Source organism: Jatropha curcas, chromosome 9, assembly GCF_041381405.1.
Source record: "Jatropha curcas cultivar XTBG-Jc1 chromosome 9, XTBG_Jcur_1.0, whole genome shotgun sequence".
Classification (NCBI taxonomy): domain Eukaryota; kingdom Viridiplantae; phylum Streptophyta; class Magnoliopsida; order Malpighiales; family Euphorbiaceae; genus Jatropha; species Jatropha curcas.
In genome coordinates, this window is record NC_143159.1 from 2,536,070 (window position 1) to 2,559,628 (window position 23,559).

At 33.7% G+C, this 23,559-nt stretch overlaps 4 protein-coding genes across 6 annotated transcripts; 1 reads left to right on the forward strand and 3 right to left on the reverse strand.

Annotated features, from left to right (window-relative positions):
• Positions 1 to 295: 295 nt before the first annotated feature.
• On the reverse strand, positions 296 to 2,331 carry LOC105633684 (Thioredoxin superfamily protein). 2 transcript variants are annotated; one of them, XM_020679106.3, is made up of 4 exons: positions 2,014 to 2,331; positions 1,314 to 1,784; positions 921 to 1,007; positions 474 to 613 (listed from the first exon to the last, which is right to left on the reverse strand). In XM_020679106.3, exons 2-3 carry the CDS (start codon positions 1,782 to 1,784, stop codon positions 960 to 962), a joined length of 519 nt encoding a protein of 172 aa, XP_020534765.1. In that variant the 5' UTR covers positions 2,014 to 2,331; the 3' UTR covers positions 474 to 613; positions 921 to 959. The 2 variants fall into 2 exon arrangements, with proteins under 2 accessions (XP_012071708.1, XP_020534765.1); XM_012216318.4 differs by lacking the exon at positions 921 to 1,007 and having other exon boundaries at positions 296 to 613; positions 2,014 to 2,318.
• A 1,573-nt stretch (positions 2,332 to 3,904) lies between these two features.
• Positions 3,905 to 5,144, reverse strand: LOC105633683 (transcription factor MYB56). Its single transcript, XM_012216317.4, has one exon. The coding sequence runs from the start codon at positions 4,778 to 4,780 to the stop codon at positions 4,031 to 4,033; it is 750 nt and encodes a 249-aa protein (XP_012071707.1). The 5' UTR covers positions 4,781 to 5,144; the 3' UTR covers positions 3,905 to 4,030.
• Positions 5,145 to 9,917: 4,773 nt separating this feature from the next.
• On the reverse strand, positions 9,918 to 11,213 carry LOC105633682 (MIZU-KUSSEI-like protein (Protein of unknown function, DUF617)). The gene has a single exon (XM_012216316.4). It carries the CDS (start codon positions 10,847 to 10,849, stop codon positions 10,160 to 10,162), a length of 690 nt encoding a protein of 229 aa, XP_012071706.1. The 5' UTR covers positions 10,850 to 11,213; the 3' UTR covers positions 9,918 to 10,159.
• Positions 11,214 to 14,596: 3,383 nt separating this feature from the next.
• Positions 14,597 to 21,982, forward strand: LOC105633681 (alpha/beta-Hydrolases superfamily protein). 2 transcript variants are annotated; one of them, XM_012216315.4, is made up of 19 exons: positions 14,597 to 15,081; positions 15,165 to 15,352; positions 15,439 to 15,543; positions 15,636 to 15,707; positions 15,912 to 16,059; positions 16,272 to 16,354; positions 16,790 to 16,845; positions 17,512 to 17,648; positions 17,786 to 17,876; positions 17,985 to 18,050; positions 18,161 to 18,383; positions 18,953 to 19,054; positions 19,311 to 19,396; positions 19,484 to 19,606; positions 20,421 to 20,490; positions 20,579 to 20,670; positions 21,211 to 21,315; positions 21,402 to 21,530; positions 21,615 to 21,982. In XM_012216315.4, exons 1-18 carry the CDS (start codon positions 14,753 to 14,755, stop codon positions 21,513 to 21,515), a joined length of 2,190 nt encoding a protein of 729 aa, XP_012071705.1. In that variant the 5' UTR covers positions 14,597 to 14,752; the 3' UTR covers positions 21,516 to 21,530; positions 21,615 to 21,982. The 2 variants fall into 2 exon arrangements, with proteins under 2 accessions (XP_012071705.1, XP_012071704.1); XM_012216314.4 differs by having other exon boundaries at positions 21,402 to 21,982.
• Positions 21,983 to 23,559: the final 1,577 nt, after the last annotated feature.

The window sequence follows — 23,559 nt, forward strand, 5'->3', positions numbered from 1 at the left end:
AATATAAAATAGATTCAAGCACAGAGGGGGGATTTTTGTTCTCCAGTATGCAGCTCTATTAAGCGTTCTTCTAATTGGGGTTGATTGAGCATTTATATACAGAAAGTGCCAATCTAAAAGAGATTGTACCTCATTATGTACACTTCCATTGCACAAGAAAACAACGGATAAATACACAATGTATCACATCTTAGCCTATTACCAGCTCATGCCCATCAATCGATGAACTTTTCCAGGAAGAATAAAATCTCTATCAATAAGCTAAGCCAGGCTTTTTATTTACAGAATCGAAAGATGAGGAAGGTGATTTAGATATGAGAAGAAAAGAAAATCCCAACTGAGCCAAAAAGCTCTACTAGATCAATTTCTTAAAACTGTCAATTTGGATACAATAAATCATATTCTCATTGTCAGTTTCTTGCACAAACTTATGATGCTACATACACAATATAGGCTACCGATTATTACTCTGAGGGCGCTTCAATTTGAGAAGATGTGATAGACCTGCAACTACATGTAGCCGACTGCTTGGAACACCCGTCTTTGCCAGTGCCTTCCCATTTTTGTCCAACAGCACAAAGCAAGGAACATATCTTATGTCATAATGGAGTAGCTGCAAACAACCAATATCAATTGTGAACCAACGCACCACAGACATTTTAAGAACATATATAGATAACATACGCTCACTGCATGATGGCAAATGTTTTAATAATTTTACTGAATAGCTGCAGCTCTCACTCATTTCCAGCCTCCAAGAGAACAATAATCACCTTACATTTTCAATTTGCCGTGAATCTATTACATATTGCTAACTGAATCTTGGGTTTCATATCACTTCCACAACTTGTAAAATGAATCCCATGTTTTGATACAAAAATAATAATAGTAATAATAATACAGTAAGCATGCAAAGATACCTCTACAGGCATCTTCAGCATAAGAAATGGATGTTATAGCTAGCATAATTCCCCAAATGTATCTTTTGCATAAACTTGATCATCATGCTGCAAACTCAATACTAAAAATGTGATATTATAGATGAAAGAAGTAGCTGCCAAAATTCCACATTAAAGGAACAGCCAACATCTTGGTATTTGCAATCTCCAGTGAGTAACTTTTTACATCTAATAGTTAATATGCCAGGAACCCAGAAATAACAAGAAACACCACTGAAATTTTGTAACCAGATTTTTACTTGTGTTCATTGACATCTATGGTAAAAAATTGCACCAGTAAAAAATTCCCAATTTCACAATTAAAATTTACAAACTCCAACAACTTGCGTGAACAAAATTGAGTGAGTAGAATACCTCAGGCAGCCATTTATCATTCTCCGCATCTCCCATGACAATATTTAGCCAATCTGAATTCCTATTCTCAAGCTCCAAGACAAAATTAAGCAAAGAATTACACAACCTGCATTTGGGTGAGTAGAATTCAAGCACAGTAGCTTCTTTCCCACTAGCTAGTGCAGATGCAAATGCTCTTTGCTCTGCCTCTCCTTGCTCTTCAGGAGTGAAGACCTTCTTTCGGGACTTTATGCTTTTACTTTGGCTGGTTCCGACATCCAATTTGATGGGATTAAAGGTATGAATCAAAGAATTTGAGGATTTGGAAATTGAATTAAAGGAATTGAAAGCAATTGATCCAAGAGTATGCAATGATTTGAATAGCCAAGGAGTCTCAAAGCTGCAACCATTGGAATTTTTAGGATGATGTTCAATATCCCATGGCCATTTCAAGCAGAATAAAGGTTGTTTAGGAGAAGGATCAATCTTCATCTGCAATTTATACTCCAAAAGCAACACAAATTTAGCTATTAGCCAACACAGTGAAATTGATTTCAGAGCTACAAGTTAAAACATTTCCTAGGAAGGCTTCTAAATTACTTTGAAATGTAGAAACCCCAGATAAACCCTAAGCTAAAATATAGACAGTATCCCTTTTATTTCATATAAAGGAAATAAAGATTAGAATTTTGAACTGATTTCATGAAATGTATGTACTCACCTTCCGTACTTGCAATTAGCTTCAAACGGCGCAAGACTCTGTAAGAGAGTGAAAGACTGCAGATCAGACACCCAATTGAGACGTCCGAATTTAAGTGACGGCAACCGGAGAAAACCAAGACGAGCAACAGGGCAGCCGAACTAGAAATCTCAGGACCCAAGACCGTGCGTAAATTCGCCGGAATTTAATAAAACGGCAAGCATTTTAAGCGTGCCGTCCAACGACAGATCGTCGGGTTTAGAACATCTTTAAATGGGCCTTAAAGTAAACGTTAATACTGAATTGGGTTACGTAATTCGGTTACGCCATGACAGAATATGGGTTTCTCTCTCGTTCAGCCCAAAATTTTATCAACCTTTCATTCCCAACCAACAGACATCATCTCTCCGTACACAAATAACTGTTAAGCGAAACTACTGTTTGCATGAATGAGTCACATTTATGGATTGAAATTTTTTTTTTTTTTTTCCCTTTGCAAATGACAAACATTAATGGATATAGTTTTCAAAAATCTTTCCCTAGTTATTGTAAATAAGGATAATATAATCAATTTATTCAATAATTAATCGTAAATTAAATAAATTAAATAATTTTTTTAAAGGACGAGAAAAATATGACAGTTGTTTGTGGACAAAGAAAGTATAACAATTACTGAAAGGAAAATTGAAGTGGTTGGTAGCTAATCAATAATGGTTATGGTTGCACCCTATTGATAAACAAATGTGCACTGCTTTTTTCTTAAAAAAAAAAAAATCAATGGACAGCAATCCCTTTCCATTACTATAATGTAAAAATTTTTTATTGTGATCGACAACCGCTTTTTAAGTAGCTTTTAAAATATTTTTAAATTAATTTTTAGAGATTAGGATGATGTTTTGTGAAATGTTGACTTATGCAACGTTTAACTTTTAACATTTTATAAAAAAGTTATTTAAACAACTAACAGCTACTAAAACGGCTAATTTTACCGAACAGATCCTTTAACATTTTAAATAAATGTATTTTTTATAATGTCAATTTTCCATCTCGTTAGCCATTAAAATTTAAAATTATACTTACTTCAATATAAATAATAACTGTATTTATCTAAATATGGCAAAATCGTCATATAATGTTGAATAAATAGATATTACTTCAATAATAATATTATCTCTGACTTTCTATAAGTTGCTCTTCTCGCACAGTGTTAGTGTGTATATATATATATATATAATTTTATTTAATAATAAATTTATGTAAATTGCTTTTTTAAAGAGTTCAGCGAAGTGAGTGGTCGCTCGTACAGCTCCTACTATAGTAGAGCAGTTTATCTTATATCTAATCTAGAAAAGCAAAGTTCTGCATTAGCTTAATGTATTCCAGCTTTTACATTGAAAAGGAAAAAAAAAAAAAAAAATCTTAAAATCAATTTTGTATCATGATTATTAAATTGAAGTTAAACCATTTCATCAACAACTATTTTTCCATATACCAAAACAAACAGATGACAATCTTTCCATAGTTAGATCAACTCATCAGTCATCCCTCAACTACTATGTTGGGCAAAGAATATTAGGCATTGATGAGATAACAAGTTTGATTTACATTTACCCATACGAATCTTGTTTCCCAATGAATTTTTGTTAAATGAAATTTTAATTCTATAAAGTATTTTATGACTTCAAATTCTCAATTAAATAAAATAAAAAAGAGTTTGTTCAAATCATTAATTAAAATTTTTATTTTTAAAACCAATAAGAATAGAAAATTATGAATTACCGATCCATATTATATGCATTTAATTCCGAGTTTCTATCATCGACAGGCTGTAAGACCGAGCAAAATTTGCCCAATCCCTCGAGTTGCGTTCGGGTTCGGGCACACTTCATCATCTTACATTCGAATTTTGAACTTAGGAAAACAAATACTCCATTAATAAGAAAATTAATGGTAATTACTTAAGATCATCGTATTAACACCATCAAGTTAATCAAACCAAATAACAACAACACCAGCCATTGTTCTTCTTTTATTTTTGCTAATGGAAACCCGAAGCAGTACTCTCATTAATACTTGAACTCATAAATTCTCTCACTTCTCTAGCAATCACATCTCTCATCACATCCCAAAACTCAGCTGGCAAACTTTCCGCTGCCTTCTCCGCCGCCAATCCACCATCACCACTGCAACTACCCCCATTAACACCAACCCCCGGCGGCGCAAGAGTCAAAGCGGTCAGCGCATCTTCCTTCTCTTCTTCTACTACCACCTGCGAAGTAGATCTTGATGCAACAGCAACAGTAACCTCTTCTACTATATTGTTACTTATATTATCAAAATTACCCTCCATTATCATTTGATGCTGCTGTTCTCTTGCTCTTCTCTTCAAAGTAGAGTTCCAGTGATTCTTCACCGCATTATCGGTTCGACCAGGCAGCAATCGGGCGATGGTGGCCCACCGGTTACCGTACGTAGCATGAGCGGCCAAGATTGTCTCGTCTTCAGCTGGAGAAAATGGACGGTGCTCCACATTTGGGCTAAGTTGATTGCACCATCTAAGCCTGCATGATTTACCAGAACGCCCTTTAATATATCGACTAATTAAGGACCAATTTCTAGGTCCGTGTCGTTCGACAAGTCGGGTCAAAATCCGGTCTTCCTCAGCACTCCACGGACCTTTGATCCGCTCCGGTTTGTTAGTATTTCTTGGCGTATGGTTACCATTAAAAGAAGACTCCGAAGAGGAAGATTCTGAAGAAGAAGTGGAGTACACGTTCATTGCTTCCATTAAAATAAAAAAAGTGTGCTTTTGGAAAACAAAAGAAAAAAAAAGGACAAATAGAAAGAGTACTGAAGGGTTTGGCTTCGAGTGAGAAAGAGAAGTGCAATATACAATAGAATCAAGAAGATGAACTGATATGTATGTATCTATATGAGTGGAAAGAGAGAAAGAGAGAGGTGCATGAACTTGGCTGAGCGTCCAATAGGATGTTGGTTTTTTTTAAGTAGAGAGAGAGAGAGAGAGAGAAAGAGAGGCTGAAAGGTTTCTTCCAGGAAACTGGCTTTCGTAAAGTTGGTGGGGAGTCTAAACCAGAATGGGTGCATAGGTGCGCACCCCTTGCCCCCTTGGGCTAGTTATTGTTAATACTTTAATACGACTATAATATTCTTTGTCGTTTGACCCTGAAGACGTGTATTCTATCTTTATATATATGTATACATAATTGTCATTTATGTGTTGGATTGTAGGTTATTGAATATGAATTAGTATTACTCATTATGGTTAAAATATTTAAAAAAACGAAAAGGCTAATAAAGAAAAATGATTGTGACGGGGACAAAAGTGGAAATAAGGGATCCGTAGACGGAAAACATGAATAATAAAAAATTAAAAGTCATTCTCGTACTCTCACAATGCTTATCAAATATCAAGTGCGTTTAAAACATGACAGGAAAGGCAGAGCTGTTTAACACAAAACAAACGTTTCCAAACCTGAAAGTGGGGCCAATACCTTTTTGACTATTCGGCCAGATTTACAGCTGTAAGTCCAAATCCATAGCCTCAGTCACTCTAATCAACGGCTGCAATCAACCGTCTCAAAACTAAAGAGTGGCTCCGTTAAAAGGGTAGCCCTTAAAATAACTGTATCGCTTCAACCTCTACCACGTAGGAAGGCCCCACTCCCAGCCTGTACGAATCTCACGTGATTCGAGTTGAATCCGTTTGACTTTTCTGTGTCATCCGCTCACCTTACTTCTCATTTAGGAGCGTGTGTTTCACAAACCCCAACCACATTATTGCTGGCAACTCCTTTTATTTTTCCCCCCCTTCTTTCCACCCTTTCTTTTGTCATTTCATTCTCTTTAGGTTTAATTAAGTGAATAATCAAAAATCAATTTTATTAGTAAATAATCATAATTTATGATTAAATTATGTGATTAATTTTATTGTACTATTTCCAAAAAGAGATCACCCTAAGGTTAAGAATAATTATTAGAAATTTAAAATTTAAACTTCATTATTACATCCTTCTTTCCAATTTTTTTTAATAAATTTTTCTCAAATAACATATCTTTCTCTCTCTCTCTCTCTCTCTCTATATATATATATATATATATATATAAGCATCATCTTATTAATGATTCAAATATGCATTTTTCCTAAGCATGAAAGAAAGTAGTTTAAAGAGTTGGGAAAAATATCTGATGAAAAAGACAAAAGGAAATTGAAATCCAAGCATGAAAAAAATTGAGCTGTAAATTTAATTGAAATGGAAATTTTTATGCTCCATCCTACAAAGATACATTTATTTTAAATTATAATTTATTTTTCTTTTTAAAAATATAATTAATTTCTTAATTCTCTAATATACTCATATTTAATATCTTGTTATCAATAATGTTCTTTCGGCCGATTAAGCCTCTCTGAATAAAAAAATAATTTTTATTTAATTTTTTCTAAAAACTAGAAAGTTATGTTTAATATTAATAAAGAAATATATAAGAGAAAATATAGATAAAATGGTTTGCTCAAACTACAACTAACTAATGTTTTTTTAAATTCATGTGAAAATGTAAATAAGTTTATTTTTATGGACCGAAATTTGTAACAACGCAATAAAATAATTTTATTAGCAAACACATTAACATTTTAAAGTAAAAATATATAAATATGTAAAAGAAAAAACTTGATTAAAATTTATTCTAAAATTTGATGTGGATTAAATAAAAATTATAATATTTAATTTTATAAAATATTTATTCATCCTTCGTTTATAATAATTGTAGGAAAATGTTAAAATTGTATATGCAAAAAAATTCTATCCATTTCTTTAGCTAACATTTTTCTTTCTTATTCCTTCTATTTCATGCAAGCAGTTACATGGTGATGCAAGTACTGCAGTATACGCGCTTTAAAATGGCAGGGGTCTACAGTCCTACAATCTAAAACGAATAAGCACATGATTACATCGTAGCCGCCCACGTGGCAATATTTATGGGATTTTGGAGTCATCTAGTGAGCTTGTGATGTAACTTCAGCGAGAAGCAGTTGGGCAGTTGATACTACAGCTGGCATAAAAAACCCTTAACTCACCGACTTAGTTGTATCGTTCTCCAACAGGCAACAGAACAAGCCAATGGTAAAAATAAGGAATAGCGTCTCTTTCCTCTCGGACTTCAATAATTGTCTACTGGCAGTTCCACGGTGGGACCTCAAATTTCGATCTCTGATCAAGATAAATTTAGCCACTCGATTTGTAGTAATCAGTGGGGTCCTTCCTGTTGCCTTCCAACCTTATTGCCGGTGGGTTCGGTCCTGCCAGTGTCATTGGCTTGTGGCTCAATGCCGCGTGGGATTGGACTGTTTGTCCTTTTGTTGAACCGGTCAACCATTCCCTTCTCTGCTCTTTGTTTGCCATTTCTTTCACTTTTCCATGTGATAAACATGAAGCATTTAACTCTAACTGTTTTTTGACACAACAGTTTTACTGTTCACACCTTCCTGGATTATCTTAAAAAAAAGGAAGAAAACACGTGTCATTTAATCGAGATCTTGTAATATAAATTTGATATAAGCCTTTTGTAATAATAATAAAAAAAAACATTTTTCCCCGTGTTCTGATTGGTATTTTTGTTTATATGAAAATGAAAAGCCTCGATTTCAAATTCTCTTAAATATAAATGTTTCACTAATTTGGTGAGTTTAAGAAAATACGATTCTATTATATAGTTCATAATATCATTTCGACCCATTAAAATCTCTGCTAAAAAAAGAAAACATATTATGAATTTGCATATGCACTTCTAAGGCAATGAATAGTGTAAGTTATCCTAATAAAAATTAATAAATATGCTTAAGTAATTGGTATTCAATGCTAAGCTAAAAATTGGTAGTGAACATGACGTCATGCTACTAAAAATATAAGGACAACCATTAGTCCAATAAATTCAACCGAGTCGGACGAAAATTGACTATTGATAAATGTTGATATGATCTTTATTTTTTGTGTGGACTGCACTAATATTATCCATTTTTGAGCCATCTGAATACCTCAACTGATTATATTTTTATGCATGTTTTTGGGGAAAAAAAAAAAAAAAATTCACAAAGAGTGGCTATATGTGGTTGCCAACTTGTCAAGTACGTTATTATAATTTTGTTTCCTTCCCTCTCAATTTTACTATATCAACTTTTCAACTTTTTGCTTACCTCACTTCTCAATTTGTTGAAGATGAACACTGTATATTGCAAGTATGTTTAACTTAATAATTTATTGAATGGTTGAATTTTTATGTTAATACAAAAATTTAAAATTTAAAATTTTTATGCTACTATAGAGGGGGACTGAGGAAGCCCCAAACTCCAAATTTTTTTTTTTTTTAAGGTTGTCTTATAAAAATTATCATAACGGTGATAATAATAACTTAAAACTAGATTTGAAGACAAAATCCTAATATATGAGCAATAATAGATCTTAATATATGGGCGATAATAATTCAAATATGCAAATAGATTAGAGAATTATTTATAAAAAATTAAATAAAAAAGAAAGAGAGGTGATTATCGATGAGAGTTTATCGGTGGCTGTCCTTAGAAGAAAATAAGAGAGATTTTAGATTTTCAAAATTTAGCTCTTATTCTCATTACGTTGTCATTGAGATTTAGCTCGTTAAATTATTTAGACATTTCATTTAAAAGGAGTTAGTTTTTAACTATTTAGTCCTCTTTATATTTATTTAATTGTATGGTTGACAAAAAGACAGCAACATCTTAAGTACGGGCGTCTGGTTGGATATATTTTTAATTTGATTATTATACTTTTATAGTTCTGTGGTCTGTCTGCAACCGGTTGGATACTGTTGGGTATAACTGGAACATTCCTGATTGGGCTAACGGGTCGCATTAAAGTGGGCCTTCTCTTCTTAAGTATAGCATAATTTGGGCTGGACTGCATGTAAAACCCATTCCAGTAGTTACTCTTTATGGGCTTTTTGTTACGTTCTGAATTCACTGTCATGACTTTAGTTACCAATTGCCAAACAAAGACCATAACCCATCTGGAAATTAGTACCAAGTACCAAACAAATATAACATCAGGTGGATCGATTTTTTTTTTTCCTATATTTTTTCTTTTATTTCTTCTTACATTTTTTTAAAATATAAAAATCATTTGCTGTAGGTAAGGTACCTGAACTCAAGCATGAGAAATTGAAAAAATCCATTATTTTATAGGTAAATACAAAGTTTTTTTATATTTTATAAAATAAATTTTTGAAAATTTAAAAAATAGGGACGAGACTACTGCTAGCCACCTTCTAGTTAAGCGGTTGGTAGGTGGTTTTATGATATTAGCCAATTTAAAGTGTATGAACAGAAATGTACTTGGTCACTGTACAGGTGACCATCAAGAAAAAGCAAGTAATAAAACAGTGGTCCATATTGCATAATCTCGTTGTCTAGGATGGTGACCATTTTGCAACCTCCATTAATCCAGATAAGGGCAACTACTGTTTTATTTATTTATTTCAAAAAAATTCCAATCCGAATCCCATCCACAAATCTTGATATTGAATAAACTACTGTCTGCTCTTTGCCAATTCAAGAAATTCTACACTATGTTCCCATCATCTCTATAGAGATTTTAAGAAACATACTTCGTCAGATTGAAAGATATTAAAACCAAATTCATTTAACAATCAAAATTTGTTTGTTTGTTTGACAGGAAAAACTTTCCAGGTTGTAGAATTCAACAGGAAACTTTTTCGCCTAAGAAATCCAAGAATCAACAAAGAAGAGATGATTTTTCAGTTACGTATCCTCTGTTTTTAGAATTGCATAGTTTTGACAAGCCTCTCATGTATATATTACATGTCCTCTGTTTTTGAACTGTATAGCTTTGAAAAGCTTCTGATGCACATATATCTGCTCAGATATGATTATATATATTTCTGAAAGGAAAACAATTTCCAGGAAACTGGGTAGGCAATTATACATGTTAATTTGATTAATTAACACTAAAAATACCTACGAAACTCTAAAAAGAAAAAAAAAAAAAAGATTAAACTGCAGAATTTCAAAACCACACAAATTTCTTTCCTCTTAGGAATAAACAAGCAATCAAAGTCAAGTTTAGATATATATATATATAGCCAATAATTAAGTAATCTAATGAGCCCTTACAAAGAAAAGACTCAATTCAGGGCCAGCTGCACCATCTGGATTAATCATGTAGAAAGATTCAGAATCTTTAGATCCCACAACTCTTTCAAACCTTGCTCTTATATACGTCAATTCACCATCGGCCGTTTCCTTTTCATTTGGACTTGGAAGCACCCCTGCACCCATCGAAACGCCCCTCAGTAGCTGCATAACATGAAGCTCATCATCGGACATTTGCTTCCTTCTAATACAATACCCTATCTTTCTTCCATTGCAATACACAGCCCATACAAATTCTTCCATTAATTTCTTCTTATGAGTCTTCGTCTCGCTCTCTAATGCAAGTCTTACTATATCCGACGCCATTTCTTTATGAAACAATGTCGTATGTATTGGTAACTCTATAACAAACATAGGCACGCAGTGAGGATCCTCTTGTATGGCTAGACTCACTCTCCCTTTGCGATAACCAAAAAGTGTTCCTGTAGTAGCATTATCTTTTAGTAAAGGTTTTCTAGGCCTACCTAAAAGTGCAACCATTTTGCAACCTGAAGTTAACATAGGGAAGAGCTTGAACATTTTAAGAAGTCCACCAGAGCTAGATTTCGAACGTTTCTCGCTGGCGGTTTGCCGGAGTAAGGATATAATGGCCGGATTATCCATTTGGAAATAAGGGCTAGAGTGCACCGGTGGCATTGTTCTTGAAATTTGAACAAATGTGAAGATGGGTATTATTTCTTGAACTTAGTAGTACTAATGACAAATTCTGTGGGATAGATATAGAGGAAGTTAAGACTTATAGGAAGGAAGGAGAAGAGGAAGGTGGTTGGTCACTAATTAGGCTGGAGCTGAATTGTCCTTTGGAATCTTTTTGGAGTGGGAAAGGAGAAGGAGAGACCCCTCCTCCAAGTTGGTTGAGAGAAAAAGAAAAAATGCGAAGTAATGGTTTGATGTGACCAAGTTTAGTGATCAAAACAAAGACATGTTAAGAGATAGGATAGGACCATGTAATGTGGAGAAAGGGATTGGTCATTGCCAAACAAATTTGCTTCAATCTTATTGAGTAAAAAGTGTTTTTAAACTTACTTAGAGAAGCCTCATTTAATCTGAAACTACCTTTAACTACAAAAAATGAAAAAGAAGCTTAAGGGGGAAAAAATAAAATAAAAAAGATGAGAAAAGAGAGACTGGTAATGTTGGGCTGGGCATGTGCCTCTCTGATCATTACTTAGGGCATCAACGTCACCTGCTTTTGTGCTTTTTTCCTCCAAGCTCCCTAATTATTGAGGTGCAGCTCATCTTTCACACAATACAGTTTCTCCTTGGAAAAATTTTTTTGCTTTTGCTTGTGGGTGACTCTCTCCTAATTTCTTTTGGCTGTCTCTCTCATTTTAGTACTATGCAGTGTCATATTTTTCCAACAGGGAAATTGAAAATTTCCAGTTCACTATATAGTGTTAACTGTCAGTTGATAATTCCATATGAAATTACCTTTACTGTAATGAGAGTTAGGAAATTTCTCATCTTTCGTTAAAACAAGTTTATCTTTACTTTTCAAGTAATCGCCACCCACATGTCCATGTTTAGCATAGACATCCAAACAAAACAAGACATGATCGAGTTTCAAAAGATGGGTCCTTATTTGACACAGACTAATTGAATAAAAAGAGGAAGAAGCTTTGTCGGTATCGCCATGGTGCAATTAAACATTTAATTTTGACAAATACTAAACTAATGAAAATTCATTATTCAACTAGAAATCTTTTTTATAATTTTTCTATGCATGTAGACAAGTTAATTTAAAAGGAAAAAGGAAAATTAAATTAAAGCCGCAATATAAGGTTAAAGTGCCTCTCAATCATAAATATAATTTCAACTGAAATCAAAGGTTGCCAGACAGCCTGATCAAGGATTCAAAATCTGGAGTGGCCACATTTTTTTTTTCTGCAGTGAATTACAGGATCACCTTTGCCTCAAAATGATCATCTATCTATGAAAGTGGGTGGAATTGTGGCACTTTTTTTCTTCTGAAAGTAATTGTATGGGCCATTTGAAGTTAGTGGTACTCTGCATTAAGCACGACAATGATAAATGATTGATAATAACATGGTTAAAAAATTGGATGGTATTGTCTAGAAATGGTATAATCATCCTCAACATTCTAATTTCATAAACTGGCCCCCCTTTCTGAACTCACCAAGTCATAAAGCACATGGAGTGATTGGACGAAAGGTTTCATTTACACGATCATATTTGGCGTGTAAGACCTGCTAAAGAAAAGGGTTCCATATCAAGGATTTAAACCCTCACAATTCTTCTTTATTTATGAAATTTTCAACATTGAAGAGAATATTTTGATAAAAGAAGTCTAAATCACTGATGCAACATAAAGCTGCAGGAACCAATGATCAGATGACTTAAAACTATACTAAAGCCTAACTTTTTTTTTTTATACGTATTGTTTCTGTTGAGGATAAATCACCAATCAAGGTCACTTTAGTGTCACCTAACACTGTTGAATTAGCAAGTTTGGAAGATGGAAAATTGATATATTTGGCTTGGAAGATCTTCTTTTCATCACTTCAACAGCTTTTAATCTATCATTGCTTTTAGAGTCAATGAGTTGTAACTTTATTTGAGAAATGCATGTTATGAAACAGCCTCCAAATGGATTTGAACTGATCCAAAATGATTCTATAATCTAAGCTGCCTTTGTCGTTTGCCTTGTAATTATTTTTGCCTTTGATGGGATTGCTTTTGATTGATCTTCTGTCACTTATCTTGGAGTTCAATCTATTTGACGTATAACTGCTATTGATTGTATGCAATTAATGGGTTTTAATTAATTCGTGCAATCTTGTTTAGTTCTTGGATCATGATTTATGAATTATGACCCACAAAGACAATATCAAAAAAATTTCTGGCTTGAAAAAGAAGTATAATTTATGCAAATTACAATCAGGGTGAAGCCAAAAATTTAAGATGGGGGACAAACATTTAGACAACTAATTGAGAGGTAGGAAAATAGTTAAGAGGGAGTTTTAGAAAGCTACAGGTGTTTGGTTTGAACCACAGAAACCCTATTATGAACAGAAACAAACAAGCACAGATGAATATTTTAGTAGAAGAAGGCGAGAAAATAGTTAGGATTTAATAAAAACAGTAAGAAAAGAAATAAAGCACCCATATATCTTTAGAAGAAGCTTATTTATCAGACATTTTAAGTGGGTTCTGCTGCTGTCTACTGGTCCACAACTTCACCATTAGATAACCTCAACCTGTGCTGTTAGTGTTATAGTTTTCTTTTGCGAGTATTTTAGTTAGAAAATATTGGCTGGAATTAGAAATTCTTATAAGAAAGGAGACTGGTGGAAAAGCCTCTGATTGTATGTCACTAAGGATACTTTCTGGTTTAAACAACATCCTTAAAGTTAATACTATGAATCTATAATCATTTTGCTTTGCCAATAATTAAAAGTTGACAATTTTAGTGCTTTTATGCCCCAATTTGGATGATGTTCAATTTACAATTTATGTTTTCCAGTATCCACTATAATACTGTGAACACCCTTCTGTGGCAGAGCTGGGGGCTACCATTTTTTTTTTTTTAATTTTTATTTCACCAATAACTAATAAGGAAATTTGCAAAAATGGAGCAGCATGTCCCCAAATTAAATTAGCATGGAGGTTCAGGGATTACCATATATACTCTCCACCTCCAGATATTATTCCTTGGTTAATTAATGATTCGGTTGGCGTTTCTTATTCTCGTTTAAATGTGTGTGCTGTAGTTGAATTTTTTTTTTTTTTTCTTTTATGCATGAAAATGAGGTTGAGTATAGCCCGATTAAAGGGTCCGATTATACAAACAAATGAATTTTTTCTTCATATAGGATTTACATGTTCATATCATTTGTTTCTTAATTTGAAAAAATAATTTAATTTTTTTTTTGAGCTAATTGATTAAAAAGATTGATTTGTGGTATTATTTTTCAAGCAATAGCTTTTTAATTCATTCTATCTTTCATCTTTTTCTGATAAATATACATATAATATAAATATAGAATGATAGAATTAAAAGCTAAGGAAAAACCTATCTATGTTGTGTAGTCCGTAGTGTTATTTGAGCCCATAAAAGTCTCCAATAAAATTAAAAAAAAAAACATGAAATTCCTGTCCTACATTTAGTTTTTTATTTTTTGAAAACATAAGTCCTACATATAGTTAGCTACTTATGAAATCTTTTTTTTTTTTTTTTTTTGTTGCTAAATGACACTTGACAGTCTACGCCAGAAATACTATTATGGGCTGTATCGTTGCGTTATGCTGTTACGGGCTTTACTTGGATAACGAGTCTTCGGCCCAATTCAAACCCTTTGTTGAGCACGGGCACGGCCCAGTAATTGGCTACCAATTTGAATGGAGTATCATTGCTGAACGTCTTCCTCAATCCTTCACTCGGTTTTAGTTTTAGAGCCTACATCGAAGAAAGGAATATCTGGAATTATTAAAGTAGATAGGAGACTACTGATTCTGCATGCGGCATCGTATTATCCCCCAGTCATGTCTGTATTTTAGTGGCTGTTGAAGTCAAACTCGATGATTTTCTCAGTTCCAACTGCTCTCACTCGCTTGTTTGCTCTTTCTGATTCTCATTTTTATTGTCTCTTCAAACCTAGCCATATTCGTATAATTAACAGTACCTTCTCACTCAAGAGGTATCGACGTCGTATTTATAGTACTATGGCGTCTTCAGCCCAACCAGTAGAGTCTGCTGCTGGACAAGAGAAAGTCACTGCTCCTTACGGCTCTTGGAAGTCCCCAATCACTGCCGATATTGTCTCTGGCGCCTGTAAGCGACTCGGTGGTACTGCCGTTGACGGTCACGGCCGCCTCTTCTGGCTCGAGTCTCGCCCTACTGAAGCAGGGTATGTAGTATTTTCTGTCTTCTCCCTGTGACTTTAAACTATCGGATCTTTTATTGATTCTGGACTTTGGTAATTTTTCTTAGACGAACGGTCCTTGTTAAAGAAGCAGAGAAACCAGGAGAGGAACCTGTTGATATTACTCCGAAAGAATTTTCCGTCCGAACAACGGCCCAGGAGTATGGAGGTGGTGCATTTACGATATCAGAGGATTCAGTCATCTTCGCTAATTATAAGGACCAAAGGCTTTTCAAACAATCTACTGATTCCACAGGTGAAAGTTTTCTTCATTTTTGTTTGCTTTTCTGATAAATACTTGACAGTAGTTTGCTGATGTCCTTTTACTTCGCGTGGTATCAGATTCTTCCCCTGTTCCATTGACGCCTGATTATGGCTCACCAGTAGTCTCCTACGCTGATGGAGTCTTTGATTCACGCTTTAACCGTTTTGTCACTGTGATGGAAGGTAGACCATCATGAATATTTCTGTTTGGACTGGGAATTTCTTGCCATGTAGTATTTCTTTACGAGTTTGATATTTTTTCCCTATCTGGATAGATCGTCGTGTAAGCAGTATAAATGCAATTACAACGATTGTAGGAGTCAGTCTCAATGATGAGAATATCCAAGGTATACTCTTGCTGGAAATGAATGCGCTACTTCTCTCATTGTCCTTTTCTTTTCATTCCAGTTCTTTTGCTGATCTTTTAAGAATAGACCTACGTTTTGCAAGGGTTTTTAGAATTGTCTTGGTCATGTTGTTATTTGATTCTTCACTTTATGTCGAGGAACTGACATGGTTCATGTTTGCTTCCTTTTGGGTACTTTGGTCAGAACCAAAAGTATTAATCAGTGGCAATGACTTCTATGCATTCCCACGTATTGACCCCAAAGGTGAACGCATAGCGTGGATAGAATGGGCTCACCCTAACATGCCATGGGATAAAGCTGAACTCTGGGTCGGCTATATTTCTGAGAATGGGTAAGCAATATTTAAAATTTGTGTTTCAATAGATCTTTGGCACTATTCTTGGATATCACCCTGCGCAGTTGGAACATTGTCGTATAATATCTTCTTTGAATATGAGCCATGATCTCAATGATCATCTTGGAGGAAAGACCTTAATTTGCTAATTGTTTTTTCCCTTAATTTCTTGGGTGGGTGGTGTTAATTTTCTTGATCTTGTCATGCAGAGATATCTATAAACGCACATGTGTTGCTGGTTATGATAGTGAACTTGTTGAATCTCCAACTGAACCCAAGTGGTCCGCCACAGGTACTGTTTATTCATTCGATTGTGAATAAATGAACTTTATGTAAATGCTGCTGTAAAATGTATCACCTTTGCGACTGTGATCAAACATATAGCATATATGACTCGGGCAAATCGTCCGGTGCCTTTATCATTTTAGATATGTTATATCTGCATGAGTTTCACCAAAACGCCAAAACGCATATTATATACTGAAAGTAGCAATTAGATGAACACCCTTCACATTAAGGCCCACATTTTGTTCTAAGACAAATTCATGGAACCTAGTGTGGCTCCTGAACCTTTTGTTTGATTTTACTGGAAGCTGTTTACCTTGCTTCATTTATTTAACAATTATTATTAGCATACGTGCAAAATGTCCAGCTATTATATAATTGGAACTCTTTTGGTAGCTTAATGTTATTCCATATGGTAATTCTTTTATGTAAATTCATTCAGGGGAGCTATTCTTTATCACTGATGGAAAAAGTGGATTTTGGAATCTCTACAAATGGGTAAGGTCTATATTTGGAAATTTTGCAATTCGATACATGGTTTTTGCTTTTGCCTTTTCCTTTCACAAATCCGATGAAAGTGCACCAATTAATCATATACGCTCAGTTAAGCTGTTGTAGTTTATGCAATAGGTTAACATCTATACTGAAGCTTTCACTTGTCATACATCATCCTTTACGCTGCAGTCCGTTAATTCATATTTCATAGTTTTCTCATGATATCCTCATATTGTCAATTGGATTTTTTAATGTCCTCTTCTTTTCAATCTCATTTTTTAACTTCCTCTTCTTTTCAATCTCTATAAATTAGTGGAGTAGAGCTTTGCACTTTAGATTTTGTTGAAAGTTACATATTTAAGTGCTATAAAATTTTTATTCTACTACAGTTGCATGTTCTTCTGACACCATTTTAAAATATCACATGATTATGGCAATGGTAATGATGAGGGATTATAGCACCTTACTTGGAAATGCCATAAAGTGTCTGTCTTTTATTTTAGAAAGAGAACCTTAACATACGGAAGATTATGAAATTTCATTTTTTATTTTGAAGATCAGGGGATTATCTTACCAATTGTGTCAGTTAGACACAGTTGTCTGGTCAGTCATTAAATATTCAGCTTCTTATGAATTGATTATTTGTAATATTTTGATTTTTGATGACAGAATGAATCTGTAAATGATGTTCAAGTACTCTATTCAATGGATGCTGAGTTCTCCAGACCCTTATGGGTTTTTGGCATAAACTCTTATGAGCTTATTCAGAGCAATGAAGGAAAGAACTTAATTGCTTGCAGCTATAGGTAACCTGAAACTGCTACTTTCTTTGCATTCTCTATGTACGTGCATTTTCAAATTTGTTTCCTTGCTTATTTTTGGTGAATACTCAAACAATCAATTCCTGAATGTACTGAATGAAGTTTTTGTTGCTTGCTTTCAGGCTGAAGGGAAGATCATACCTTGGTATTCTGGAGTCCGCTCAAAGCTCATTGTCTCTGCTCGATATTCCTTTCACTGACATAGATAACATTGTACTTTCTGAAGCCTTTTTGTTTCTAAGCTCCAGCACGAAGAATTAGAAAGCCATCAAGTAGGTTTTTGCTGATAATTTTCTGAGATGTGTATCTTTTCTCATACAGACTTCAGGGAAGCATTGCCTATATATTGAAGGAGCATCTGCAGTTCATCCGTCATCTGTGGCTAAGGTGCTGTGGACTGCTATTTTTGTTAATTGCGCTCCTTTGCCACTTGTTGTCATTCTAATTCTAGTAGGTTGTAATAGTCAATATTATCAATCTGTTTTCTGTATTTTCAGGTGAATTTGGATGACCAAGGCTCCAAAGTAGTTGATTTCAAGTTCGTTTGGTCATCATCTCCTGATAGTTTAAAGTACGCATCCTATTTCAGCTTCCCACAGTTTATTGAATTCCCAACAGATGTTCCTGGCCAAAAAGCATATGCATACTTTTACCCACCTTCAAATCCCAGTTACCAAGCTAGTGCAGAAGAAAAACCTCCAATAGTATTGAAAAGTCACGGTATGTTGCTTATTCACCTCCTCTTAGATTTGACATTGTGGGTGTACATGGCTAGTTCGCATAGTTTATACATATCTAAGGGATCAGATGGGGAGTGGCTACTAGTTAGCCAACTCTCTGATTCATCATTTCCAATGGTGATATAGCTTTCATAAAAGAAGTTAGGTTTTATTTTATAGAACTAATTAATTGCAATATGGTATCTTTTGGTTTTATGATGCAGGAGCATCCAAATTAAATTAGTTTTAGAAAGAATTAACCTTGTCATTTCTAAGACACAAAATTGGTAGACCAAAAAAAGAGGAGAAGAGAAAACAGATATCAATTGACTTGAAGTGAAGTTTTGTATTTTAAGTGATCACTAAGAAATGGAATACATCAGAGTTTCTGAAGAATGATTTCAGGGGGAGATTCAGTATTAGCATATGTTTATGCTGTTACCATTTGTACCTCACAATTGGGGTTCTAAGGTTTACTACATGCAAATCTTTGCCTGCCTTTTAGTTTTTGTTTTCTATCGAATAAATGAGTAAATTTCTTTACTATTTATCCAAGGCATGTAACTGCAGGAGGGCCTACAAGTGAAACCCGTGGGAGTTTAAACCTAAGCATCCAGTATTGGACCAGTCGAGGTTGGGGTTTTGTGGATGTCAATTATGGTGGAAGCACTGGTTTGTCCTTCTTGTCTGACTTATATCTAAATTCATTTTCTATAGGAAGTCAACAATAGAAAAGATGAATTGGGAAAAATTTCATCTTCATTGATCTGATACATTGAACTTATCACTCAACAGAAGATAATGTTGTTTCACCAATACTTTTGGCCCTGCTGCACTTTTTCTTTCTGAATGAATTTACCGAAGAAAAAGAGAAGTGGGAATATTATGGTCACATCTGTCTAAAAGTTGCGTGGGTATTGTTTTGAAGGTTATGGTAGAGAATATCGAGAACGTTTATTAGGAAACTGGGGAATTGTTGATGTTAATGACTGTTGTAGTTGTGCTAAATTTTTGGTAAGCATTTATGCTTTCAGTACTTCCTGTGTTGTGCTGGATGTACATGGAATAACATTTTCATATGATGTACCATTTTTCATTAAGGTGGACAGTGGAAAGGCAGACGGGAAGCGACTCTGTATAACTGGAGGATCAGCTGGTGGTTATACAACCTTAGCTGCCCTTGCTTTTAAAGAAACATTTAAGGCTGGAGCTTCATTGTATGGTGTGAGTGCTCGATTTTATCCTTATTTCTAGATTAGTAGCATGGTTGATGATATTGCTAGAAGCATTTGGTTGTTCTCTTGGTTACTGTATGCAGCTCAATGTGTGGATTTATCTGAAAGAGGGTTCAAGAAATTAAAGTAGCTCTTGTAATGGTGCCTGCATTTATGTTTTTATCCAAATTTCCACTGTTATTAGTTGTGAAAAAAAGTTGTGGTGTATTTTTAGTGAATGAAGCTGCCTTGAGTTTCTTATATAAAAGAAGTGGCATGTGATATTTCTGCTGAGATCATTTGTAGATTAAGACAGAAGGTGGCATGCCTTTTAGTTTTGATGAATCAACTAACACCCACTTTTCATTGGTGTTGCTTGACTCGGCCTCTTTTTTGGTTTTTAATGGCAATTTGGAATTATGGTTGTCATCTTATGCAAGTCCAATTGAGAATTAAATTTCAGCTTCTACTGAAGCTACAAGCATGAGATGACGAACTCAAGAAACCTGGTTTCAACTTGCATATATACTTCTGATCATTCGATAATCTCGGTTTCGAGCATTTGATAGGTCCATTTTCTGAATGGTTCTACAACTATCTGAAGCATGCAAATAACAATAAAAGATTTGTGTATGATAATTGTTATTGATTTTTTGTGGCAATTTAGGAATATCTTTGAACTTTCTTGTTAATTCTTCTGTAAATTCCAAGTGTTTCCTTATCCTTGTCCTCGAAGTACAGAACTGGTTTTTCTTTGTTCTTTAGTAAGATATTGGTTTTGCATAATGATATGAAGTTTTTATGTTGTGTTGGTTTATGAACAGGTAGCTGACTTAAGCATGTTGAGAGCAGAAACTCACAAGTTTGAGTCTCATTACCTTGACAATCTTGTTGGTAATTCAATAGAAATTCCATAATCATGCAGTTGCTTGTTTATGTGCCATTTACTTTATAGTGCTGAGCGATCCTTAATTGAATGCAGGTGATGAAAAGGCTTACTTTGAGAGGTCCCCGATCAATTTTGTTGTTAGATTTTCTTGCCCTATAATTCTTTTTCAAGGCTTAGAAGATAAGGTACAAAAACTATTTTTTATTTGCTATTTTTCTGTATGTGAAAATGATGGTGAAGGGTATTAATAATCTTGGAATCAGAAACCAAAGATGTTGTACTGGAGTTGTTAGATAGTTTGTGACAGTTTGTTATGCATTCAGAAAGTGATTTTGTTACATTAAAAAAATGTTGGTTGTTTCCCAACCAAACCTTGCATATGGGTTAGTTGCTATTGTCTTTGTTAGTATTCCAGTTAGAGCTGAGCCCTCAGAATTATGAGGACATCCATCTGTAACACCGTTACAGTTAAATTGTCATGCTTGAATGATTTTGTTTTCTTTTTTTAAAGAATTGGTCTATCAGAAATTTTGCAGAAATAAATGTACTTCATGCTTCTTATTTTGGCTGTTGATCATTTTGTTTTAACGCGAAAGTAGGATTTCACATTTCGATTGATCCGTGAAAAAGTAAAACATGCAAATCGAATTGCTGCAACACATTGAGTTAACATCCTGTATTTATAATTTTCACAGTGAGTTAACATATCTTCTCTACATCTACAGGTTGTACCCCCTGACCAAGCTCGTAAAATATACCAGGCATTGAAGAAGAAGGGATTGCCAGTTGCTCTTGTTGAATATGAAGGAGAACAGCATGGCTTCCGCAAGGTATTGTACAAATTTTATATGTCATCTAACCACTAAGATTTTTATTTGCAAGGGAGTATTTCAGCATGATCTCTGATCATTTACAGGCTGAGAACATCAAATTTACTCTGGAACAACAAATGGTATTTTTCGCACGTTTAGTTGGGCAGTTCGATGTTGCAGATGATATCACTCCAATCAAAATTGACAACTTTGACTAAACCTGCGGTATCAAGGTATCTGGTTCCTGGGATTCTGGTATCTGATTTCTTGTGAATATTGTCTGCCATTGGCAAAGATTGATTTCTGTCATCTTTCAGAGCAATCAGATTGCTAGTGATCAGGAACTGGGGGGAACTTGTCTTCTAATTGGAAATTAAATGAGTTTGATAAGCTGTATGTCCATGGAATGGCAACAAGTTTACCAGGAATTAAAAAAAAAAAAAAAAAAAAAAAAGAACTCTGGACAGCCCTTTGTGTTCTGTTGCCAGTAACCAGATTAGACTTACTTCCAGTCAATAATTTTTGATATTTACCAGAAAAGTCCTTTGTGACATGAGAATATTCTTAACTGAATGCTGTTTTTGCTTGTGGTTAGCCATAAAGCTTATTGTGAGTTTTCTATGTAGCTGAGGAATCATAAATTTAAATCTAATATCTATTATACGAATTAAATGGTTAGTTCTGATATTATCATGGTTGGTTGGGAGTTGCATTTCTGTTTGAGCTTTTCTTCTGGCTGCTTTGTCAATTTTCAACTTTCCTGGGGCACTCATCGATCATGCAGATAACGTGAACAGTGTCCTTTTGATTTGATACGTATGTCGTCCTTTTGCCAGGTGTCCCAGTTCGTAGCTTTAAAGTTTTAGTTTGCATGGCACGTAATTATCCAATACTAGGACAGGTGGCATTTTACCATCTCAAATTTACTAATTTTGCCCATTATAGGGTCATGACGTTTCCCTTCTTCTAGAAGTTGACAATGCTCGTTCGTGTTCAGACTCAGACTCATTATTTGTATTTTATATAATTCAGTCTGAACAGTTGGTCCGGTTGTTACCGCAGTAGGCTCCGTAAGAAATGGTCAATAATAATTATTCCTATAAAGGCAAAACAGATGTCCTGTTTTTGGTTATTGACTTTGGCTGTTTGAAACTAGCCTCACCAGCACTTTTGACTGATTGCCGAAGCACCATTATTTATATCAACTTACATTTCTTAATTACTAATTATTTAGTAGTAATCTCCTGCTGCATAAAAATAGATTCACTTGTCTTAGATTATAGTTTTATTTTCTTTTTTTAGAGAAAAATATTTTTTACAATGTTGTATTCTATCTCTTTAATGTCTATCTCTATCAATAAGTATAAGTTTTAACTTGATCAGTCTTTTTTTTTTTTGTTGTAAATTCTGTTCTGCATTTTTCAAATGTAAACATGTTATTTACTCATATAGCTTTTAAATAAAATTTATTTAGTTTACAATTCATATACTATAAAGGTTCATATATCATAAATTTATAACTTTTTAATTTGTAAATTGGAATCTAGAATTTGTACTTAATATATTTTTACAAGTTTCTTAATTAAAAGAAATATATGCATATAATAATTACTTTTATTATTTAATTTATAAATTTTGAGATTCTAATTTACTTATAATTAAAGTTCTGCTTGAAATTAAATTTTTATTTTATATATTTCACGCCCTTCACATAATTTAATCTGGTTATATAATCTAATATTTATAGATTATGTATATTTATGCAACTTGCCATAGTATGTAATAGAAGAGTTTGGTAGTTAATAAAGAATTTATTAATTATGTATGATAGTAAAAACTATCAAATTATTTATATATGTAAAAACTGCTCTAATATAATAATTTATATGCATTAATTTTATTAAAAAAAAAAAACATAAATACTAGAAAACAAATTCTAGAAATGTATCAATTAAAGAGCATTATGTATCAATACAAAATTCTTGCTATCTGCACATCAGTGGAAGCCTTTATATGGATAGATTTTGTTTCCTTAGATTTCGTTTATATAGAATAATATGAATGCTGTATATATTCATTTGTTTCCATGTAATAAATATAATTGTATTTACGAAAAATGGAGAAGCAATTGACAAACAACTAATGATATTAATAATATATATTCACTAATGATGATTTTGCGTATCTTTTAGTGCAGAAAGTCATAATGAAATATAAAACATTTCAAACTTGCTTTGCTACTTTTAGCCACGAATTACTTAT

What these genes read in the sequence shown, in the direction of transcription:
- LOC105633681 (XM_012216314.4), top strand. Translation starts at nt 14,753, where the DNA reads ATGATTTTCTCAGTTCCAACTGCTCTCACTCGCTTGTTTGCTCTTTCT. An exon ending in TTTTGTCACTGTGATGGAAG is followed by an intron (nt 15,544 to 15,635) that starts GTAGACCATCAT and finishes CTATCTGGATAG; the next exon opens with ATCGTCGTGTAAGCAGTATA. An exon ending in CTGGAGCTTCATTGTATGGT is followed by an intron (nt 19,607 to 20,420) that starts GTGAGTGCTCGA and finishes GTTTATGAACAG; the next exon opens with GTAGCTGACTTAAGCATGTT.
- LOC105633684 (XM_012216318.4), bottom strand. Translation starts at nt 1,784, where the DNA reads ATGAAGATTGATCCTTCTCCTAAACAACCTTTATTCTGCTTGAAATGG. An exon ending in ATGATAAATGGCTGCCTGAG is followed by an intron (nt 614 to 1,313) that starts GTATTCTACTCA and finishes GGTTGTTTGCAG; the next exon opens with CTACTCCATTATGACATAAG.
- LOC105633682 (XM_012216316.4), bottom strand. Translation starts at nt 10,849, where the DNA reads ATGCCACCGGTGCACTCTAGCCCTTATTTCCAAATGGATAATCCGGCC.
- LOC105633683 (XM_012216317.4), bottom strand. Translation starts at nt 4,780, where the DNA reads ATGGAAGCAATGAACGTGTACTCCACTTCTTCTTCAGAATCTTCCTCT.